The 21832-nt window shown below is 53.4% G+C and overlaps 1 protein-coding gene across 3 annotated transcripts in view; it reads left to right on the top strand.

The window, feature by feature from the left end:
• The window catches only part of ZNF609 (zinc finger protein 609), a 66391-nt gene that overhangs the window by 9228 nt on the left and 35331 nt on the right, over nt 1-21832 (top strand). For 2 of the 3 annotated variants that reach the window (XM_063169315.1, XM_063169314.1), the window contains exon 2: nt 7235-8099. In XM_063169315.1, coding sequence (XP_063025385.1) covers nt 7353-8099 — 747 coding nt within the window. In that variant the 5' untranslated portion in view covers nt 7235-7352. The remainder of the gene's footprint in view (nt 1-7234; nt 8100-21832) is intronic. The other variant, XM_063169316.1, reaches the window with a different exon arrangement.

Here is a 21832-nt window from a genome sequence, read left to right as displayed (position 1 = left end):
AGTCATTCCCCAGGTTTATCACTATGGGAAGCATTGCAGTGCCAAGCAGATTGGCTCAGATGTCTCATTTTGAGTGTTTAATGTTATTTTTGGCACCAGCCAGCAGCGACACGGCTGGCTGGGCTCAACAGGAATGGCCTTTGTGGTGGTAGAGGAGCACCAGGGCCGTGTCTGGTGCTGCAGGAATGCACTGGCTGTTCTGGGGTACACTCACCCAAAGGGCTTCTGTGCTAATCCTGGCTGCTTATTGCTCATGGTGTTGCTTTGCTTTTGCTGCTGTGTCAGCCTTCAGCAGCCAAACCCTGTGGCAGCGCTGCTCTGCTCCTCTGGCACTGCCAGTGCCTGCCGGGCACCTGCTGGGTGCCAGTGATGCCATGCCACCCACAGGGTGGCACATGAAGATTGTGGGGCAAGCAGGGGATGCAGATTTTGGGTGAAGATGGGGCTGTGTTTGTGATTCTTTTTAAAACAACGTGTGCAGGTGTCTGGGCATGGCAGTTACACAGGGGTGTCTTCCAGCATGCAGACACAGCAGTGAAGGCTGTCCAACCCAATCCTTGTTGGGCAGCCCTGAGCCAGGGTAGATCTGAGAGCTGAGCTTGCAGGAAGGAAGCTGCTCTGTCCTTTTACCTACTGAATACTTTTTCTCCCGTACTTGTGGATTTTTCAGTTCCTCTTTCTCTGTACAGCAGAAAGTTTAGACACTGGGCACCAGTTTGTTTTTGTGGATTTGGGATCTCTTTGAAAAATCTTGGCCACATTCAGCGGCCTGAGATTTTAGAGTCTGCAAGGTCATGCTTGCTGGAAGATGTCTGTCCTGGCATTTTTGGATGAACATGCTGTGATCCAGAGCCTGAGCCTTGCTGCTCCCTGCTCATCTCCCTGGCAAAGGCTTGGGAAGGGGACGTGGCTCACTCAGAAGAGATCCTGCTGTCAGAGCTGTAACAAAGCACTGGCATGACTCTTGCCTGCTCGTGCTGTGCTTGATGCTCCTGCAGTCCATGCCCCTGTGTTATCCTAGCACCATGGCCTTCCCTGCAAACCTGGCTCCTGCCTGGCTGGAGGTCACTCAGCTCTTTGCAGGGGGGCTGTGTATGCAGGAACATTGCTGGACTTGAGGCGCCCACAGAGAGGAGCCATGTGGAGAAGTCAAGGCACTGGGAGAGGTTTCATCTCAACATAAGAAAGAAATTTTTTATAGGCACTCCTGGGAGCAATCCCCTCCAGGACACAGTAGGGGTCTGTGCTGGTGGAGATTTTCAAGATGTGACTGGACAGGGTAGTAGGTAATCTCACCTGATCTCCCTTTTTCTCAAAAGGCTGGAGCAGGTGACCCTTCAAGGTCCCTTCCAACATGTTCTGCTCTATGGTTCTGTGACCTGAGTCATGTAGACACATACATTCAAGCTTGTGTGTAGCAATGGCCCTTGCTCAGCTTCCCAGAGAAGTGATTCCAGCAGTGCACATGTTCTGAGGAGGTGCTGTTTGCCAGCCATCCTTCACAGGAACAGAATGGAGGGTTTGGTGTAGGTGTCAATGTGCCTCCTGCTTGACCTGAGAACCACGTGCTGAGGACCATGGGATGGTTCTCTTGCTGATAATTTTCTTGAAATATGAAACTCTTGGACTTCCTTGTGAGTTGGTGGAAGAAATGTGAGCTGTGTTTTATTCAGAAGTACATACAGAAGTGATACCTTGAAAAAAAATGCACAAGTTGGGAGACATCAAAATCAAATAATTGTAAATCTGAACTTTGGAGTCTCTTGGCATGAATAGACAAAAAATTTGGACTTTGGTGATGACACTTGCAGAACTGATGGGAGGATTAAAGAGGTACTTGTTCCAGTTTTCCCCATTTCAATGATATAAAGGAAAAGCTGAAACTCTTGGTCCTCTTTGTGTTCCCCCTTTCTGTGTGCCTCATGTATCAGGGCTGTGTATAGCCTGTTGGGAGCTGAGGGAAGTGAGGGGTTCTCAAGAGGATGTCTTTGCTAGTCAGACATGTTCTATAACCCTGGGTTTTTCCACCTTACCTTGAGTTGATCCTCATTGAGATTACACAAGTGTCAATAAGAGGCAAATGCCAGGTTTTAGCTATTCTGGTATTTTCTTCAAACAGCCTAGCACTGTGTGTCTATCTTTTGTATTGACAGCTTTGTTGGACGTTGACATGTGCTGCAATTGTGTGGAGTTTTGCTGGAAAAGTCATGTTTTAAGGTTATGGGTGAATGAGAGTGGGTGTGAGGTTGAATTTTGATCCCAGGAGCATCTTTTGCCTGATGATGAATGTGAAGCTGAGGCCCGAGTGTGTATTTGGGAGCAGGTGGGTGTTGTGGCTGATGAGTCTCTGGAGTTTTGTTTCAGGTGGGGTGATTGCCTGGCTGCCCTGCACCAAAGTGCTCTCTGCTCATCTCTCCACTTTCCTCCATCTCCAGCCTCTTCCAGTGACCTTGTATGTCCTGCTTTTGTCATGCCTGTACTGAGGTATTTCAAGCTTTTCTCAAGAACGCCAACAAATGACTCATCTCTCGAGTGCTGCCCTGTCTCAGGTTCATCTCCAGTGTCAAGGCTCAGCCTTTGGAAACTTGGGAGTCCTGGCCTAAGTTTGTGGGTGTCTCTCTGAGCCCTCTGGCTGCAGTGCATGCTGGAAGATGTAGTCTTGGTGGGGTGCACCTCCATATTAAAAAAAAGAAGGGTGGCTCCATTTTATTCAAATTGGGTTCAGCCTTCTCCCTGCTGGCAGCTTGCTGACACTGTCCCGCTCAGCCCTGAGAGCCACTGAAGTTCTGCGGGCGCCCTGTGTGAGTGCAGAGGCGGGAGCACAACTCCTCCATTCAAAATCTTGCTTAATTCCACATTGAGCAGCCTGTTTTGAAGCTCTGCGCCTTGGCGTGTTTTGCAACAGCTCGGACTCCCGCAGGGCGCAGGCGGTGGAGGGATCCTGCCCCCGTTGGGTGGCAGTTCTGGAGGGTGTCATGGCAAATCTCCTTTGTCTGCTACAGCCTGACTGATGTCTGGGGGAGAGTGAACCCTCCTCCCCTGCGTGATTTCTTGAGCTGAAAGCAGCAAGTGAGTGAGGAAGCTCCTTTGTGCAGATTTCTCCGTCTCCTCTTGTTCGTGCCAGCTGGCTCGCGTTCAACATTTCTCTTTTTTTTTCTCTCTCTCTTTTTTTCTCTCCTCTCTCCCCCAGCTCTAGAGAGAGGGGGCGGGGAGAAAGGGAACATCTTAAAAAGAAATCTGCAGAAAAGACATGGGAGTTACTTAACAAAAATCCAACCCAAACAAGCCCAGCTGGGGGATTACAGGCGCGGTGGTAGGAGCTGAGTGGGGAGTGAGTGCAGCAGCGTGGGGAAGGCAGTGTGTCCCCCCCCACCACCACCCCGAGTTTCTTTAGTCGTAAAAGGAAACAAAAAGGGATCTCATGCAGAGGCAGGGGATGGGGAGAGCAGCCGACTGGCTGCCAGCAGCTGGAGGAAGGGCCTCAGCACTGCAGCCCCTGGTGCTGCTGCCTCAGCTGGGGGCTTGCGGGGAGCCCTTTGGGGGTTTGGCAGGCTGGGGGGGCAGCATCCCTTCTGTGCCCCTTTGCCTCTTTAGGGAGGGAGCAGAGGGCTCTGCTCTCCCGGGTCATGCCGGCCAGAGCAACCATCTCACCAAACCTTCTGCTCCCTGCCTTGTGCCCGCTGGAGGAAATGCTGCATCCTGCAGATTTTGCTCCCCCCTTCCCTGTCCTCTTTGCCGCTCCTTCTTGTGGGCATTCCTGAAAGTTAATCAGGGTGAAAATTGCAGTCAGTCATGTCTGGAAGCCACCAGAGGCTAATCCTGGAGCGCTGCAGGCTGGAGCACATGGCTATGAGACAGTCTCCCTATGTGTGGGCTGGCTGCTGCCAGGAGAAGAGCTTTCTCCTACATCTTGTCGCCCTTGGGCGGTCAATCCTTCCCAGCTTTGGTCTCCTGGCCTCCAGCAACCAGCGGAGAAAGCCGGGGTGGTGCGGGTTCGGCAGGTTCTGAGCATCCTGCACGGGTTTTAGCACATAGAGCCAGGGGCTGGCGTGGTTTCCTTGCTGCCTTTTGGAAGTGGAGCTGTTCTGGTGGAAGAGCCGTCTCTAGGTGTGTGTGCAGCCCTGAAAGTGAACTTTCAGGTTTGTGTCTGAATAGGGTTTGGCTCTGTCCCAGCCCGTAGATGTGGATTATAGAGGTCTCAGCACCTAATGGAGCTGAATTATTCATGTCTGGTGCTGTGTGTGTGCAGCATTCCCAAGCAGAAAGCTGTCTCCTTGTAGGATCTGCGCTCCAGGACTGCTCTTAAAACGCTTTGTTGGCAGGTCTCCAGGCCAACAAGTGAGCACATGCTTTTCATGTTGTGCGGGGATCAATCCTGCGATGGCAGGAGGTAAGGGGAAGGACACGTTTACAGCTGAATCAATCTCCTCGCTCTGTTTTCTGAGAGGCTGTGATTTGTGGCAGCCTTACTCCCCCGGCAGGAGGGTGGGGAGGATCTGGATACCACCCGGTGCTTCTCCAGCTTGGGCAAAGGAGGCGCTGGGAAAGGAGCTCTTTCTCTGGGCCATGGGGTGTGCTAGCCAGGGGCTCCTGTGCACCCAGAATGATGATGGTGGGTCTGGCTGGGGAGAGGGACTCCAGATGCTCCTCTGGCTGCGGAGGCTGAGCCTGCAGTAGTGGAGTAGAGAAACGGGGAGCTGGGATGGGAGTTTTGGGGAGGGAAGAAGCTGTTGAAAATGCTTTAGAACCACATGCAATAGAGCATATTCAGGAGATCCCCCCCAGATCACGTTCCAGGGTCCCAGCCTCCAGCTCTGCTCTGGAAAGGGCTGATCCCTGCCCCAGTCCCTCTTCCTGTGGTGGCATGTCTTGAGTTCTCTGCCTCACTCTCGTCACAACGTGCCTTTGCCCTGCTCTTGCCAATCCAGCATGTTCCTGTCCGTCCTGTTTGTGGTTCCCTTCTGTCTGCCTTAGCAGAGCCTGGGCTCCCTCGGCACCTCCTCTGCAGGGTGAGGGTTTTGCTCCTCTTGTTTTCTAACCCTTTGATTGTTCCTGGCTCTCCAATTGCCAGGGACCCAGCGGACTTCTGGGCTCCTTCTTGCTTTTGTTGTGGTAGGAATTGGCAAAAGCTGCTGCTGTTTGCAGAGTTTCAGACCCAAGTCCCGCTCATCTGCTGTCCTTATTCTACATGTATAAATAATACTTATGGAGATGTGTGTGCGTGTGTATGTGCACGTTTGGAGCAGCAAGGTGAATTCCAGGGCGGGAGTGGAGAGCTGGCCAAGCTGGCATTGTGCAGGTGTTGCATGGAGCAGGTGATGCTACACGTTACAGTACAGCCCTGTGGATTGTCTGTTGTTTTCCTGTCACTGCAAGGTCAGATCCTTGTCTGCTTTGCCCTCGGACCTGAGCTCACTGTGGCTCTTTGCCTGCTCCAGCTTTGGGTTGACAGCTCTTGGGTTTGGAGACTTGAACTTCATCCTCTGCTTTCAGCTCTTGTGGGTTTTTCCTGGGCATCAGTAGTCCACTGGTTCATTGGGATTGTTCCTGGATTCCATGCCTCAGCTTAGGGCTGGGAAGGGATTGATATCAGCCAAAAAACTGGTTCATCCAGCTCACTACTGGCTTTGCCCACCTGCAGAAGGGAATTGCCTTGGATCCATGACACGAAGAGTGTCGTGCAGGGGTGAGGTGGTCGCTGCCAATTGCTGGCCCCATTGATGGTTTGGAGAGAGGCTCTGGAGAGGCAGGTTGATGGGATTGGACACACCAGCTTGGGACTGGGGAGCAGGTGCTGGAGCAGGAGGAGGAGGAGGCGGCCGTAGAAACACGCAGGTCAGCTTTGGGAAGCTGCACAAAGTGATCTCCTGATTCGGCACTTTCCCTGCCGCTGAAATGAGAGGTCAGTGCTTTTCATTTCCAGCTTGCACGCAAGCCCCCCAGCTCCTGGGGTTAAAAATCTCCGTAATGACCTGTCAGAGAGCGGATTATTAGCTGTACAGAGCTGAGGATGCTGTGGGGAGCAGATGGAAAATGGTCTGGCTGCGGCAGCCTGGCTGATGAAAGAATCCCTGGCATTTTTACAGTGTTTGCATCTCTGGAAACGCACCGTGAAGCTGCTTTCCAGGCTCCTGCCTGCTGGGGTTTGAAGAAATTTGTGTGTGTGTGTGTGTGTGTGTGTGGTGTGGGGTTTTTTTGGATTGTTTTTTGGTTATTTTTACTTCTCATTTCTCTTTAAGTCACCTGTTTTTGAAGTGTCACTTGTAAATAGTACCAGGAGCAGGCAGGCCTGGAGCTTGACGGCCAAGGGGAGGACAGTGCTCCTGGAGAGAAGCCTCATCCAAATGGGTGGTCAAGGATATTTCTTAAGGATTCTGGAGAGCAGGTGGCCTTGCTGGGCGGTGCTGGGAAGAAGCTGTTACATGTGTTAATTATGTCTCGTCAGGGTAATTGCCGTGACTCGGGTGCTGTGTCAGGTTGCGCGTGGGTGTCTTTTTTGTTTCTCTCCCTGGGGGCGAGGCTGGGAAGCCGGGAGGAGATATTTTGGGCTCACCAGGGTCAGCTGTGGCGTGGGCAGGTAGGGCTGAGCCCCCTCTTCCCAGTTAAGACTGGCTACTTATACAATTGCATCTCTGTTTCCATTGGAAGCTTATCGTGACCAGAGGTAATGGTGGTAAATGCTCCAAATCTGGGTACTGTGTTTCTCTGCCCAGAGGTGTGGGATGGGAACCCTTGTGCTTCCCACTGCAGTTTGCCCTTTGGTGATTGCTCTGACACATCCCAAGTGTCACAGGCACTCTGAAAGCCTGGGATTTATTTCCCACCCAGGCACTTGACTCCCCTGGTGAGCAGCTCTTGTGCCTCGCAGTGAGGCTGGCGTGGAGAGGAGCCCTCCCTCTGGGTGGCATTGGCAGGAGAGGAATCAATCCTCCCTCCCAGGGGCAGCGCTCGATAATTCCGAGGGAAATGGTGAGCGGGGAAATGTGTGAGTAATGTCTTGTTGGAGCCGAGAGCCGTGACCTGCCAGGGCTGGTATCGATCGAGGAGCGGTGCCAGATGGCCGCTGCTGCGGGGGCGGCTGTGGAGCAGCCCCAGCCCGGGGGGTGGCAGAAGGATGCTGAGAGGGGGATTTGGGAGGTTGGGGGTTTCACTCTGCCCACATCCCTCCTGCCTGCAGGTGTGCCTGTCCGTGGCTCTTCGTGTGTAACCCTGTTCTCTTTGCTCTCCCTTCCAGCAGCGATGCCGTCCCCTGGGCAGACCCGGACCACTGGAAGCCCCCCAAGGACGTAGGAGACCCCCAGGGCGTAGAGGCAGGGAAGAGCCTTGAATCGTGAGGGGCCGTTAACTCTAAGATGTCCTTGAGCAGCGGAGCTTCCGGAGGGAAAGGAATTGATGCGAACCCGGTTGAGACGTATGACAGTGGGGATGAGTGGGACATTGGTGTAGGGAATCTCATCATTGACCTGGACGCTGATTTGGAGAAGGATCAGCAGAAATTGGAAATGTCGGGCTCCAAGGAGGTGGGGCTGCCGGCACCCAACGCAGTGGCAACGCTACCGGATAACATCAAGTTTGTGAGCCCAGTGCCAGGCCCGCAAGGCAAGGAGGGCAAATCGAAGTCGAAAAGGAGCAAGACTGGTAAGGACAGTGGGAAGCCGACCCCAGGGTCCTCCCTGTTCACTCCCAGTGAGGGAGCTGGTGGCAAGAAGGAGGTTCAAGGACGCTCTGGGGATGGTGCGAACTCGGGTGGTTTGGTGCCCGCCGTCGCCCCGAAGAGCTCGGAGAAGTCAGCCAAGGCGTCTCGCAGTGTGGCTGGCTCCAAGAAGGAGAAGGAGGGCGGCTCATCCAAAAGCAAGAAGGAAAGGAGTGAGGGTGCGGGGACTGCGGCAGAGAAGGAGCCCAGCGTGCTGCAGCCCCTGGCCCTGGCAGTGAGGGTGGGACAGTATGATGGGGGCCAGGGGACAGAGCCTGCTGCTGCTGAGCAGCTTGGGAGTATAGCTATTGACACGGGAGCTGCGCTCAATCCCTTGGGAGTAAAGTCGGAGCTGGAGGATGGAGAAAGTGAGTGCCGGCAGCTGAAAAAGGTGAAGTCAGAAAAGGTAAGAAAGGTGTTGGGGCGTGGGTGCCATTGCTGCTGCTCACATGGCGTTTGCAGTGACATGGTGTTGTGGGTGACAAGGGGTGGGACTGTGTGTCTTGTACTGCTGGGGCCAGCACTGCCATGTGGCTGGTGCCTCCTGGTTTTGGTGTGAGTGTGGTTTGGCCGTGTGATGTGCTGGTGTCTGGGCATGGCGGTGGAATGACACTGGTCAAGCTTGGCTTCTGGGAGCCATGTGAATAAATCACCTGCAGACTGTGTTCTCTGAGCCATCCTGCTGAGATTTGGTTTTCCTCAGTGCTTTGGCTGTATGGAATAGGTCCAGGCCTCTCTGGTCTCTGTCACTCTGAAGTGACAGAGGTGGTGTCCTGGTGCTTTGTCTGCTACATATCCCAAGGGGACACAAAGAGTGTGTGCTGTGCTCCGTGTCATGCTGGCTTCACCGTGTGTGTCAAGGTTTCCTGCAGCTCCCAGAGGAATGTATTTCTCTCCAGTTGCATCATGTGCAGAGAAGGATCCCTTAACACATTAGTGGATGTGGGATCTGCCTGGGCATGTGGGTGAGCACAAGGAGCAGGGCTGGCAGGAGTCACCGCCTCGTTCCCAGGTCTGTCAATGGTACAGGGGCTCTGTCCCACTTGTGGTGGTGATCCAGGGCTGGTGGGTGGCTGTGGGTGATGTTTGACGTGTCAGTCTTCTGCTAACACGTGGCAGTGATGCTGAGCTGGCCAAGCTGCTCTTCCAGGTCACCAGAGGCACAAAAAGCCCTGTCAATGGCAGATGGCCATTGGGTGAGTGGCTGCTTGTCCATCTGGGTGCTGCTGGGCTCTGGGTGGCTACTCTGTGTCTGGATGTAACTTTTCAGGACTCTTCTCTGGTTTCTGAGGAATCACAGTGTCTGATGTGATTTCTGGTTCAGATGGGGAAGGCTTTAAGTGTGTGCTTTTAAGTGTGTGCTTTTCCTCTGTGCCAGCTGCACACAGGGTGTTGCTGGTGTGTGCCTGTGAAGCTGTGTGTGTGTCACACACAGGGTGAGCATCACAAGCCTGTGTGCTTGGGTCAGCTTGGCCCTGTTGCCATCAACATGTGCCAGGGTGTCAGGACAGTGGCTGGGGAGTATGAAAAGCATTGTCACCATGTTTGCAGCCAGAGGTTCCCTGGGAGGATTTCTGCTTTGGCACGGGGATCACAATGTGGGCACTGGGATGGGTGGGGAGGGCACAGTGGCGTCCTGGGGCGGGTAATTGAAGCCTGTAAAATTCAGGAGTGGCGTGGAGACATCTTGTTCCTTTGTCTGTGCTGGCAAAGAAACCAAAGTGGATGAAACCAGGAAGAGCAGCAGATGCTCTTTTGCATGATGGACTGGAATGCTGCTGCTAAAAGCTGTGGATGCTGAAAGTCCACCTGTGATTTGGGGCACCTGAGTGGGTTTGTGGAGGAGAAACTCATCAGGGGGGTGTACAGGGCAATGTGTTTTGGCTTGGGGAAAGCATGAGGAGGACAGAAGCTTGGGAATTGGTTTGGGAAATACCTCAACATGCTTGGCTGTTATGTTCCCTCATAGCCATCTGTGCTGGCTGCAGTGACAGCCAGCCCTGGAGCTGGCTGGACCTTGGGTCATACCCTGCACGGCTTTGCTGTGTTCTTGCAATTAAAGATTCATTTCTTGCACTGATACTGCTGCAGAAACTCTTTGCAGTTGGAGATACCAATGTGATGTGTGGTGTTGGTGGATGAGAAGCTCCACACACCCTGGTTATGTGTGCTGGCACCTGGAAACCCCTCTGTGTTCTGGGCTCGTTCCCCCTCTGGGCAGCAGGGGAGGTGGGGGCGATTTTGTCCCTGCTCAGGTGAGACTGCACCTGCAGAGCTGCCTCCAGCCATGAGATCCCAACATGAGGAGAATGTGAAACTGCTGGAGTGAGTCCACAGGAGGCCATGGAGATGCTCTGCTCTGGAGCCAGGCTGGCAGAGCTGGGGGTGCTCACCTGGACAAGAGAAGGCTCCAGGGAGAACTCAGAGCCCCTTCCAGTGCCTAAAGGGTCTCCAGGAGAGCTGGAGAGGGACTTTGATCAAGGAGTGCCAGGACATGGGGCAGTGGCTTCCCACTTGGAGAAGACAGGGCTAGATAGGGTATTGGGAAAAAACCCTTTCCTGTGAGGGTGGTGAGGCCCTGGCATGGGTTCCTCTTGGGAAACTGTGGCTGCCCCATCCCTGGAAGTGTTCCAGGCCAGGTTGGACAGGGCTTGAAGCAGCCTGATCTAGTGGAGGTGTTCCTACCCATGGCAGGAGGTGGAAAATATGGGCATTAAGGTCACTTCTAACCCAAACGATTCTATCTTCTCCATGCTGACACCTGGTGAGATGATGCTGCCATTTTACTTGTCCAGACTGAAGCATAACCCCCTTGCTGAAAGCTCAGGCTGGAGGGCTGTTCCCTGTTTTTGAGAAGGGATTTGATGTCTGGATCTGCAGGAACATGTGTCACTTAGGAGGAGGCATTGTCTGTGTTTCATCAGCTTCCTGGGGGCAGCTGGATGGCTTCCTTTGGGTCGGGAAAGCCGTGGGTGAGGAGAAGAAAGGTGTCTGCATGGTAAGGGCTGGGAAAGCAGTTTTGTGTCTTGAGGAAGAGACTGAGGCTGGGTGGATGCCTGGGGCAGGGTGGAGGACCAATGGGATGCAATGGGGGATGTGGCCTTGGGCTCATTCTGTCTCCCAAAAGCTGCAGCCATGTCCCAAAAACTGCGTGTGGAGTCCAAAGGACAAGCCAAGAGCAGAGGTATGTGCTGGCTGTGGGAGGGAGGGCAGCTCCTCCAGGCAGTGCATCGAGAGCATTAAGGTGGCAGGTTCATTCTGGCCTGGGGACAAACCCTGCTTGGCAAGCGAGAAACTTGCTCAGACTGAAACAGGAACAGGCAGAGCGTGACTCAGCCCAACCTTTGGTCTCCGTCAGCTTGTCCTTTGCTTAACCCTGCGCTGCTCCCACTTCCGTTTCGGGCAGGGGAGCTGGTCTCCATCTGCACATGAAGAAAGGCAGTCTGTCTGTCCCTCCCCTGCTGCAGCCTGGGCTGGGTGACCTCCCTGGGGTCAGACACAAGGGATGTGTGCTGAGCCAGAAGCTGCCAGCCAGGAGGCTCTGTTATCTCCATGGCTGGAATAATGAGCACTTTGGCAGGGAGTGCTTTTCCTTGATGAGGTGCTTCAGTGCTGCAGCCAGCTCTTGCCCCAACCAGCTCGCCCCATTTGCCTCTACTTCTGCTTTTGTGTTCTTCCAGTATCTTGCTGTAGGGTTTGGCAGCCCTTGTTGGGTGTAGGAAGGAGCTTTGGGTTTTGCCAGACGCTTTTCCACATCAGTTGGTGCTCCATGGCTCTGTCCATAGCGGGGTTCACCCTTGCTCCCATGTCTGACACAGCAGTGATGCAGCCTGTGGACATGGCCCTTGGGCTCCACTGGATGTCTTTTGCCAGTGTGACCCCCTGGTTCTGGTTGTTGCTTCCTGGGGTGAAGCCTCAGGAGCTGAATATCCCAAATATCCTTTTTCTTGGTGTGGATCTTGGCTTGTTACGTGCTCTCCTCAAACCTGACGCCGTCAGTGTGTTGGGGCACAGGCAATAACTTCTCCAGGGATGGGGCTGATCTTGATGAAACCCACTGGTGATAACCCTGCTGAGACTTTCCAGGATCTCTGGGATGGGCTGAGCCCCTTGAGAAGGTTTGGCTGTGGTCAGTGCCTGGGCTTGGTCAGTCCTTGGAGCTCCAAAAAATATTTGGAGGGGCAGCAGTGGGAGCTTAAAATACATCAGGGAGAGAAAAGAGCTTATGCTGGTGGACACATGAGCGTGGCTGGGTCAGTCCCTGGGTCACTGGGGATGGCTGGAGCTGAGCTGGGGTTTAGTTTGCTTTGCTTTGCTTTGCTTTGCAGGGACGCTGGTGCTGGGAGGGAATGGCAGCTCGGTGAGCAGCCGAGCTCAGCAAAATGGCCGTGCACGGAGGAGCAGCGCTGCTTTTGCCCCACCAGCTGCCGTGGCACGGCTGAGCTGGCCTTGGGGCTGGGGGCTGAGCTGGCCCTGTGCTCAGCAGCCCTGCACCCACCCCAGTGCCCACCCCGGGCCCCTGCGCCCGCTGCCAGCGCTCCGGGGCGTGCTGGCCCAGCCCGGGGATGTTGAGCATTAAACAAAAGAGCCTCCCAGCTCTTGGCTGCCGCTCCGGCTTTGTTTTGATTGAGAGGTTGTTCAGCAGGAGGAGGGAGGTTTTTTTTTTTTTTTTTTTTTTTTTTCCTTCTCTTCTGACGAGCATCCAGATGTGATGCTGCTGCAGACAAGGGAAAGGCAAACAGAAGCCGCTGGAGACTTGGCTCTTCTGAAAAGCCTCTCTGGGTCACGTGTGCTGCGGTTTTGGGCAGCCAGGAGGGTGGGTTCGTCCCTGTCCCTCTGAGGGAGAGGGGGTGGAAGCCACCGGGGCATTTTCTTCTTCTGAATTTCTCCCAGGGCACAAATTAGTGATGCCCTGTGCGTGCTCAGAGCAGACATCCCTGCTGTGGGTGACCTGATAGAGAGGGGCTCTTGTAAGATGGGAGACACTGCGGTGTGTTCGCACCAAAACTGGTGAGAAAATGCAAGAGGGAGTGCTTGGGGTCAGGTGACAATGGGGACAGTGGGGTGGTGACACCACACCAGTGGCAGCTTCCAAAAAAGAAATACACCCAAAAATGCATCTGTGCACTGTCCCTGCTGCTGCTGGCTTATCCAGCCGTTTGCAGGGTGGCTTTGGTGTCACCTTTGTGGACCTTCTTGCCCTAATCCAGGATTGCAGACCTGCGTGGTGCCTCCAGTGCTGGTCCTATAGCCTCAGTGGGACCCCCAGGTGCCAGATGTCCTGCACCATTACTGCTTGACCTGGAGTGAAAACATGGTTGCCTTTTTTCAGCCATTTTTCTACTGCTGGGGGAAGGGATGAAACTTGGCTGTGCGTGCAGCAGCAAGGATTGGGGTGAGGGATTCCTGTGTGACCCCAGCTCAAAGAGCTGAGATCTCCCAGTCCCTCTGCTGGGTCCAACAGGAGATGGCCACAGACACTCTTAGGATCATTTCTTGATGTGGGGGAGAACCTGGATGAGATGTTGGGGGTAGTCCCAGCCTTCTGCTTTGAAGACGTGCTTGGGATTTTGACTCCTGTGAGGTTCCTTGTCTTGGGGCCAGAGTTTGGATGGAGAAACTCCCAGTGGAGCTGTTTTGGTGAAAACAGTTGTTTCTTTTTCAGCCTCTCCAAAGCTGGCTTTGGAGCTGGTGCTCACCCTGTTCTTTGTTTACCCCAGGGATTTTCAGGGCATGTGGGAAGGCCAGTGCTTGGGTAGGGACCTGGAGAAGTTCTGCAGGGATTGTTTCTTTCCAGGCAGTGGCAGCCAGCCTGGCATGGGCAGCTCAGGGAGGTGGCAGGGACGTGCAGGCAGCTACCGGCTCTTGCCTGATCCTCTCGCTGTGGTTCTTTTTCTCCAGCAGTGCTGGAATTGGCTGCCTCCAGAGCTGCTGACAGAGCTGTGTTGGGAGTCCTTGGGAATGACACCACTCGTTTCCTTATTGTCCCCGGCTCCGCCGCCCAGAGCCTTCTGCTCTAGGAACAAGGCAAGAAGGGGGCACGCAGCCAACATGTGTCAAGAGCTACAAAGGAGGAAATTGGCCTCGTTCACTTCAAACCATGGGGTTACTGCTGGAGTTTTGGCTCCTGCTGAGAGGTTATTTATATGTGGGCTTTCTTTTATAACCACTGGATGTAGCAGGCTGGGAGTTCCAGCTGATCCCACCTCTGAAGGCTTTGCAAAGGGAAAATTGCATCTTTCCCTGGTTGCTTTCCCAGACGGCCGTGTTAGGAAGGACTAAAAGGCTGAGTTAGCTTTGATGCCCGACCCATCAGCATTGCTGTATCGCAGTGAATTGGCTGTCATGCCAAAACATGGCTCAATCTCCACCAGAATGGACAGCAGGACATGTGGCTCCCTGTCAAGGACATGGTGGTAGGAAATGGAGCAGTGCTGGGAAAGAAGAGAAAAATCCTCCCCGCTCCTGAAGCGTGAGAGCAGAATGACACCGTGGTAATCAGGGGGCTGATGGAGGGGAGACAGAGGTGGAACAGCCCCTTCTCAGCTTCCTTGGTGCAAGTGACCTGCGAATGTGCTCCCCCAGTGCTTTGATGACAGATTTTGGTGAGAAGGCCGGCGGGTGATTGATCCTGCTGACTCACGGACCTGATTCCTCCCTTGAGAGCGATGGCAGCTGCTGGAGATGGGTCACATTTTGAGGCTAACGGGCTCCGGTAGACTCTGTGGTGTTTTTTTGCTTTGCTTCCAGGCTGGCGGTAGCTGCTCATTAGCCTAATGACCCCAGTTACCCAGCACCATTTATCTGCCGAGGGAGATTTCTTTAAAGGAAGATTTGCGCCTCTGGAGCGCTGTGCAAGCCCGAAGGCTTCAAAACGCAGCGAGCTGCTCCCGCAGCCCTGCCGGGGAGCTGATGCAGGGGGAGTGTGCCAGGAATAACCCGCTAATGAGCAAAGCTGCTTCTCCACCCGGCAGCCAGGGAGGCCACAGGAAAGGGCAGCAGAGCACAGGCTGCCTGCATTTCCCCTCCTATGCTTTTAGAGGCTGCTTGGTTGGGGATTCGCTGCCTTTTCCTTGTTTGCTGCAGGCATGACATCTTCTGTGCCACTGCTTTCACAGTGCTGCATTGCTCTGCTGCTGCTCTCGAGGATGCTTTGGGCTGGAGCTGTGAAATCCATCTTCCCTGTGAATCCTTGTGTGCATGCAACCCTGGAGATGTGTTGGGCAAGAGGGCACTTAAATAAATCCCCAGAGCTGAAGTTGGGCAGGAGAAAAGGCAGTGATGATTGCTGTGGACTTTCTGGGGTGGTTTTGTGACATTCCTAGCCCGTGGTGATCAGTGCCTGGAGCTTGAGCGCTCATTGGGTGCAGGAGGAGCCACCCCAGGGCTCAGAGCTGTGGAGCAGCAGCTGGGAGAGCAGCCCAGGGCTGGGATGATTTAAAGCCACCAGCAGCCTGACGATATGTTGTATTCGGTGACAACATCTGCTCGAGTTATTCCTGTCCCTGTTACTCATTCCTGCCCACAGACCAGCTCAGGGAACTGATCTGATGTAAATAAATGTGCTCAGGGTTTTCTGGGGTGAGCTCAGCTTGTGGGCTGGCATGGATGGGGCATGGGCAGTGGTGATGGCACTGGGGCTGCAGATGGGGTATGGCAGTGATGGTGGCATCTGGGGCTGGACATGGGGGCTTTGCTGGGCCCATGCTCTGGTGTGTAGGTTTAGGGGCTCACTGGCCTCTCACAGGGCTCACAGTAGCTTTGGCAAGCTCTTCTGAACCCAGGAAAGCACGTGGTGCCTGTGCTCCCCATCCCTCCTCCTCCTGTGCCCCCAGCCTTGCCAGCTGAATGGTGCCAGCTCCATCCCAGTGTTCTGTGGGCAGGATAAATCCCTTTGCAGGAAGATGCTACCGTGGAACTTTTGTACTGTGTGGTGATGGCATCTACTCACATCTGCTGACTTTTTTCCTGTCCTTGACACTGAGGTGGCTTTTTGGTATCTAGGTTTACCTTAAAATACTTTCTGGCCCTTGTTCACTTGGGATGTCTTGGAATGTGTTGTGGTGAATAGTGCAGAGAGCATGCCTGCTCTGCAGGCCTGAGCTGGAATTCTGGTTGGCATGTGGATGTGAGGTCACCATGTTTTAGTGAGGGGATGGGATGTGATGAAACTCAAAAGTGGATTTTGTTTGGTGCTCAGAGAGTAAGAGAAGCCCCTGGGCTGCCCTCCCTTAATGCAATTGCTGGAGCCTGTGTGTCTCAGTTTCCCCTGTGCTCTGCATGGATTGACTGCTCTTGTTAGGCTTGAGCATGGGGTTTGCTGGGGGGGAGCATGAGGGTGCAGAAGGCACCATTGCAGCTACAAATCCCATGGTTGTCGTACCACAGGTTGTGGTTTGGTTTTTTTCCCAAGGCAGAAAGTAATTTCCTTCTGGGAAGCTCTCTGTCTCCCCCAGTTCCCCCAGAAACGCAGTTGTGATATTTCCCCAGGTACAATGCAAATGAAAGCTGTTCCCAGACTCCCCTGCTGGCCTATCCCTCTCTGCACTCTTTGGGATGCAGGTACACTGCCTCCCACACTGGGAATGGCACTCTCATGTGGTTAACAGATAGCTGAGGCATGTTCTGGAGTCAACTGCATGCCATGTGGCTGGTGGTCATCATCCTAGGATCAGCCCACAGAAAAAGGACCCTGGAGCTGGGGCTTGGTCCTGTGTTCAAGCCTGACTGGAGGAGGGAGAGCTGCAGCCACCCAATGGGTTGTCTGTGGATGGTGGCAAATGGAGTCTTGGGATCTGTTACCTGAAAGGGAAGGTCATCCCAAAAATCACTGGTACCAGTGCAGCTGGGCTGCTCCATCATGGTGGTGGTGGAGAGGGAAGGCTCTGATGTCCCTGTGGTCCCACACCAGACATGGTGCACACTGAGAGCCATGGCTACTGTGACTACACCAGCTCCAGGCAAGGATTTCCAGCTGGAGCTGCCCTGCCAGCTTGGGATCCTGACCAAGCCCCAGGTCTGCACTTCTGTGTCCCTCTGACCCATGTGGTGTAAAGAATGGATGCCCCTTGGAAAGGGTTTGGTGAAAGGGTGGTGAGGCATTGGGACAGGCTGCCCAAGGAATTGGTGGAATCACCATCCCTGGAAGTGCTCAAAAACTGTGTGGCTGTGGCACTTGGGGTTTGGTGGTGAGTGTGGTGGCACTGGGTTAGTGACTGGTCTAGAGGTGCAGCCACTGGAGGTCTTCTTCAGACTTTATGAATCTGTGAAAGCTGGAGCCAAGTTCAGGGGATAAATGGCCAAGGGAGGCTTGGAGGAACAGAAGGGCACTGGGTCTGGGCTCTGTGTGCTCAGAGGCCAGGGGAAGTTGCTTTCCAAGGCTGAAAGGGGAGGATGGCTGGGCTCCAGGCAGCTCTTGGAGGTGGTGACAGGGTCATCAAACAAAGCAAAGCCTCTCCTGCCCGGGTGGGACCAGTGGATCTATGGGGGCTTTGTACACAGAGAGAGGTTTCAGGGTTTGCAGGGCTGTTTGCTGTTCTGTGCCTTGCAGGGGAGGAAGGTGACTGTGTCTATGTATCATGGACCTGGTTTGCTGACAGCAAGGTTTCTTTCTTTGCTCAGCATTTACATTTCAAGGTGCAGGAACTCTTTGGGCATTAGTGTTTTATGGTTTCACAGGCTGGCTGGTAATGCTTTTCTTTGTGGGTAGGCTGAGGGAGCTGGAGGGGCTGAGTGGTGAATGGCCCTTTGAAGGAAACCAGCCTTTTGGTCAAACCCCTGTGGCCATGGGAAGAGCTGCCTGACCTGGGGGAAGAGTCAGAGCCCCTTGGTAGTGGGGAGAGCAGGCGGTTTAGCTCTCAGACTGGGTCTGGATTCTGCGTACAAAAAGCCAAGGTTGCCTGTGAAGCCACACCCAAACATGACCAAATAGGCCATGGCTTTGCCAGATCACTGCCTGGCTTGTGGAAGAGCCAGGTCCCAGAAGAGGCCCTGCTTTGGAGGGGCTCACAGCCTGTGCTCCCACTGCTGCTTCCTCCAGACCAAGGAAACAGGAGCTGTTGGTGTTCCCTGTGATGGATCCCTCAGCAGCAGCTTGGATCAGGGTGTGTCCTGTCCACGTGGTCTCTCAGTAGGGTCAGTGTATTCCTGTTCCCTCATGGACCATGAGGAGGTTCACAGCATTAACAAATGGAAGTGTTGGGATTTTCAGGCTGTGCACTCATCAGCAATGCCTGGGCTCTGGCAGGAGCAGCTCCCTGTGTGGGGCCCTGCAAAAGAGGAGGACACAGCAGAGAGGGCAGCAGCACATCTGGTTCTGGTTTTTCTTGTATGAACAGAGGCTGTTTTGGGGTTCCCTTGCACCACCCCTGTACAGTGTGCCTGAGCCCCAGGGCCAAATGTATCTGCCTGCTGACAGGGTGGGGGCTCTCCTCACCAGGAGCCATCTTCATGGTGACCTGATGGCCTCCAGCCTTCGGCCACAGGAACCAGTGACTAGACTGGCAGGTGCCTGTTTCTGGGCAAGAAACCAATGCTTTCATCCTCCAGGCCACCAAAGCAGACAGATTTTTCTGGGCAAAGAGAGGATCCAGTTTGGTGCAAATCTCAAGGTGGTAGCACAAGGAGCCTGTGATGAGAGGTTGTGATGAGAGGTTGCCTTCTCTTTTGAAGTCACCATCATGAACCAGAGCATGTCAAGTAGTGCTGAGAGACTGGAGTAAATGGGATGTTTTTGGGCAGGGAGGTGTGTTACAGTGCAGTGCTTTACTCCTTACCCCTGCTCCACTGTTGTGTGTTGTCCCAAAGCCTTTGGGAATGTTCCTTCCTGGCTGACCTGTTTCAAACATGATGCTGAAGCAGCACCCAGTGAGGTGGCTCAGCAGCCTCTGTCAGCTGAGCAATCCCAGCCTCCTGCCAGGGAGTGAGGCCATTAAATCCCAGCCTCCTCTGGGAGCTGATGGTCTGATATGGGAGATGGAAGGAGCGTTGCTTTCAATTTCCTTTTGATCCTAATGAGCCAGTGTGGGAGACTCAGATGGCTTGGCTGTGTTGGGGGCTGTTAGCTCCAGCACTCAGAGCTGCTCTCAGATCTGCTTTACTTCTCAGTTCTAGGAAATGGAATAAAGAGAAAACCACTTAGGAGGATTTTAATCAGAAATTGGCAGAAGAACTTAAGGAAACCCAAGAAATCTTCTGACAACCACACTTCACGCTGAGATTGCCAGTGAATGGGAAGGGTAAAGACAGGGCTTTGGCTCAGGTGGGTTGGGTTTCTTCTGGCTCCTTTAATGGGATGCCATTAGCATTCCTGCCCTCCCTGGCTGGGAGGGGAGGGGGAAAATAAACCTTCAAAATGCTGGAGACTTGTCAGCTGGAAATGAGGCTGAGTCCTCTGGGAGTAGATGATGAAAGTCATCCCAGACCTGCTGGAGATGGCCAGCGTGGTTCAGGAGGAGGAGTTGATGTAATTTTTACTGATAGTGTCCTTGGAGTTCGAGAGACTCTCGTGGTATGGTTGGATTTCTTCAAGAGTTGATCTTGGCAGGCTGGAGAGGTGGGTCTGTGTGAAGCTCATGAAGTTCAGCAAGGCCAAGTACAAGGTCCTGCCCTGGGCTGGTGCCATCCCTAGCACAAAAACAGGCTGGGTGGAGAATAGATTGAGCACTGCCCTGGGAGAGGGGCCTGGGGATACTGGTGGGTGACACATTGGATGTGACCTGGCAGTGTCTGCTTGTAGCCCAGAAACCAACCTGGGCTGCATCCAGAGGGGTGGAGCTGGCAGGTGGAGGGAGGGGGCTCTGCCCTGCTCAGGTGATTCCCCACCTGCAGAGTGCCTCCAGTCTGGAGGTCCAACATCAGAAGCTGCAGGAGTGAGTCCAGAGAATGCCCTGGAGATGCTCAGAGAGCTGGAGCTCCTCTGCTCTGCAGCCAGGCTGGGAGGACTGGAGGTGTTCACCTGGAGAAGAGAAGGCTCCAGGAAGACCTCAGAGCCCCTTTGACTGCCTAAATGGTCTCCAGGAGAGCTGGAGAGGGACTTTGGACAAGGGTCTGGAGTGCTAGGACAAGGGGAAATGGCTCCCCACTGCTAGATGGGATATTGGGAATAAATTGTTTCCTATGAGGGTGGTGAGGCCCTGGCACAGGTTTCCTAGAGAAGATGTGGCTGCATCATCCTTGGATGTGTTCCAGACCAGGTTGGATGGGGGTTGGAGCACCCTGGTCCAGTGGGAGGTGTCCCTGCCCATGGCAGGAGATTGGGAAGAGATGAGTTTGAAGATACTTTCCAACCCAAACTGGTCTGTGATTCAGGGGTGCTGAGCTGTTGCTGGTGAGTGCTCTTGGGAGTGAGAAATCTGCTAGGAGGTTCAAAGTCCTTGTGGATGATGTCCATTTTCAAACTGAGAAGTGTGAGGAGTGGACAAACCTGTTGCTGTGAGGGGAGATTTCATCAACTCTCCAGATCCTCACTTAGAGCTGATGGCGAGTTTCCCATAACATCTTTCTTGTCTCAGCTGTAACTCCTTTTGTAAATTGTTATTTTGGAATATTTGATTAAAAATCCATGGAGTGGTATGAGTAGCTTGACCATTTAGGGGCAGGAGAGTTGCAAGAGCAGTTCTTGCATGTGTGTCCTGCAGCTGGGTAACCCAAAGCAGCTTTTGTTTTCTGATTCCTGGGGAGGGGAACATGTAGTTCTGGTTTATGAGTGTGGGCCTGGCAGAAACCAGAAATTGCTGAGCAGAAACCCCCCCAAGTTGTGTTTATTTGTAAAGGGCTTTTCAAGACTGCATTGTACCACTGCTTTTTGTTTTACTGATATTCCAGCATCTGGACTGTTTTCCTAAATGTGCTTTCATCCAAGGAGAGATTAAGGGAGTGAGAAGTGTTCTGATAAAGCTGCCAAAAATAATCTTTGCTTGAGACTAAGTACCGCTCTTGGGACTTTGTCTTGTAAAACAATTTGTGGGTGAGCATGAAGAACCATCCTAGGAAGCCCCAAATGCTCAGATTGTTGTTCCTGCTGGGGGCTTGGAGGACTATAAATTTTCCACAAGAGTGTTTGAATTTGTCACGTGTTGCCCGAGGTGATCTAATAGCAGTCAGGGAAGTTTTGGGAGTTTGTGGCTGAGTGACTGAGAGTCAGAATCCAGGCAGAATCCCTGAGAGGAAAGATCTGTATGCAGTGTGGTTGGATTGATGGGAGCACTGCTGATGCACACATCCATCTTCCTCACACCCCACAATGGATTGCTCATGGATGGGTTGGCATCTCCTGTGACAAGCTGATGTAATGAGGGTGATAGCTGGTGTAACTTTAGGTGCTGAGGATGTGATGGTGGCAGTGTGATGCAGATAATCTGTGAGGTTTTGTATGAAGATCCATCTGAAAGTAGGTTGGTGCCACATTGGAGGAGTTTGGCTCTCAGCACCTGCCGAGGTGCTGAGCTCAGCAGAGCACAGCAGCCTTGATGCTGCCCCCTTTGTCATCCTCCTTCTGGCAGTGTTTTTGCTAAAAATCACATGTCCTTATGCTGTGACTTTGTTTGACAACTTGTGCAGTGACAGGGAGCTGAACTTCTTCCTTGATGAGATATGTAGGTACACACGGCATGTGTTCTCCAAACTTGCGTGGCCCTGAAGCAAAATATGGTTTGGATGCCATCTGCTTCCTGAAGGGCAGAGTCAGAGCTGCTGGAGGGAGCTCAACACACTTGTATGGGCTGTGTGTTGCCTGTGCCTCTCCCAAAGGAGCTGGGATTGGGTCAGCTCAGTTAATTCACAAGCAGCAAGGCACTGTTACCAAAAGCATGCTCACAGGAGGACTTGCTCTGAAACTCTTGGCTAGTGGCTTGTGTATCCCACCTGGGAATCACACCATGGCCTGTGAGCAGGTGATTGAAGTCATGAGCCATTGAATATCCTGAGTTGGAAGTAACCCACAAGGATCATCAAGTCCTACTCCTGGTAGGCTTGACTCCATGAAGTTATGGTATTAACCTGGAGGAGATAGTGTTGGTGGGTCAGTGTTCCTACTCAGGGATTTCTGTTGGCTCTAGGAACAGCAACTCTGGAAAACACCATCAAAAACCACCTTGGTGTCTCTGCCTGTGGAGCTCCTCAAACCCCCAGGATGGCTGA

The sequence above is a fragment of the Melospiza melodia genome, chromosome 15 (assembly GCF_035770615.1).
Source record: "Melospiza melodia melodia isolate bMelMel2 chromosome 15, bMelMel2.pri, whole genome shotgun sequence".
Lineage (NCBI taxonomy): Eukaryota > Metazoa > Chordata > Aves > Passeriformes > Passerellidae > Melospiza > Melospiza melodia.
This window is presented reverse-complemented; position numbering and strand designations above follow the sequence as displayed.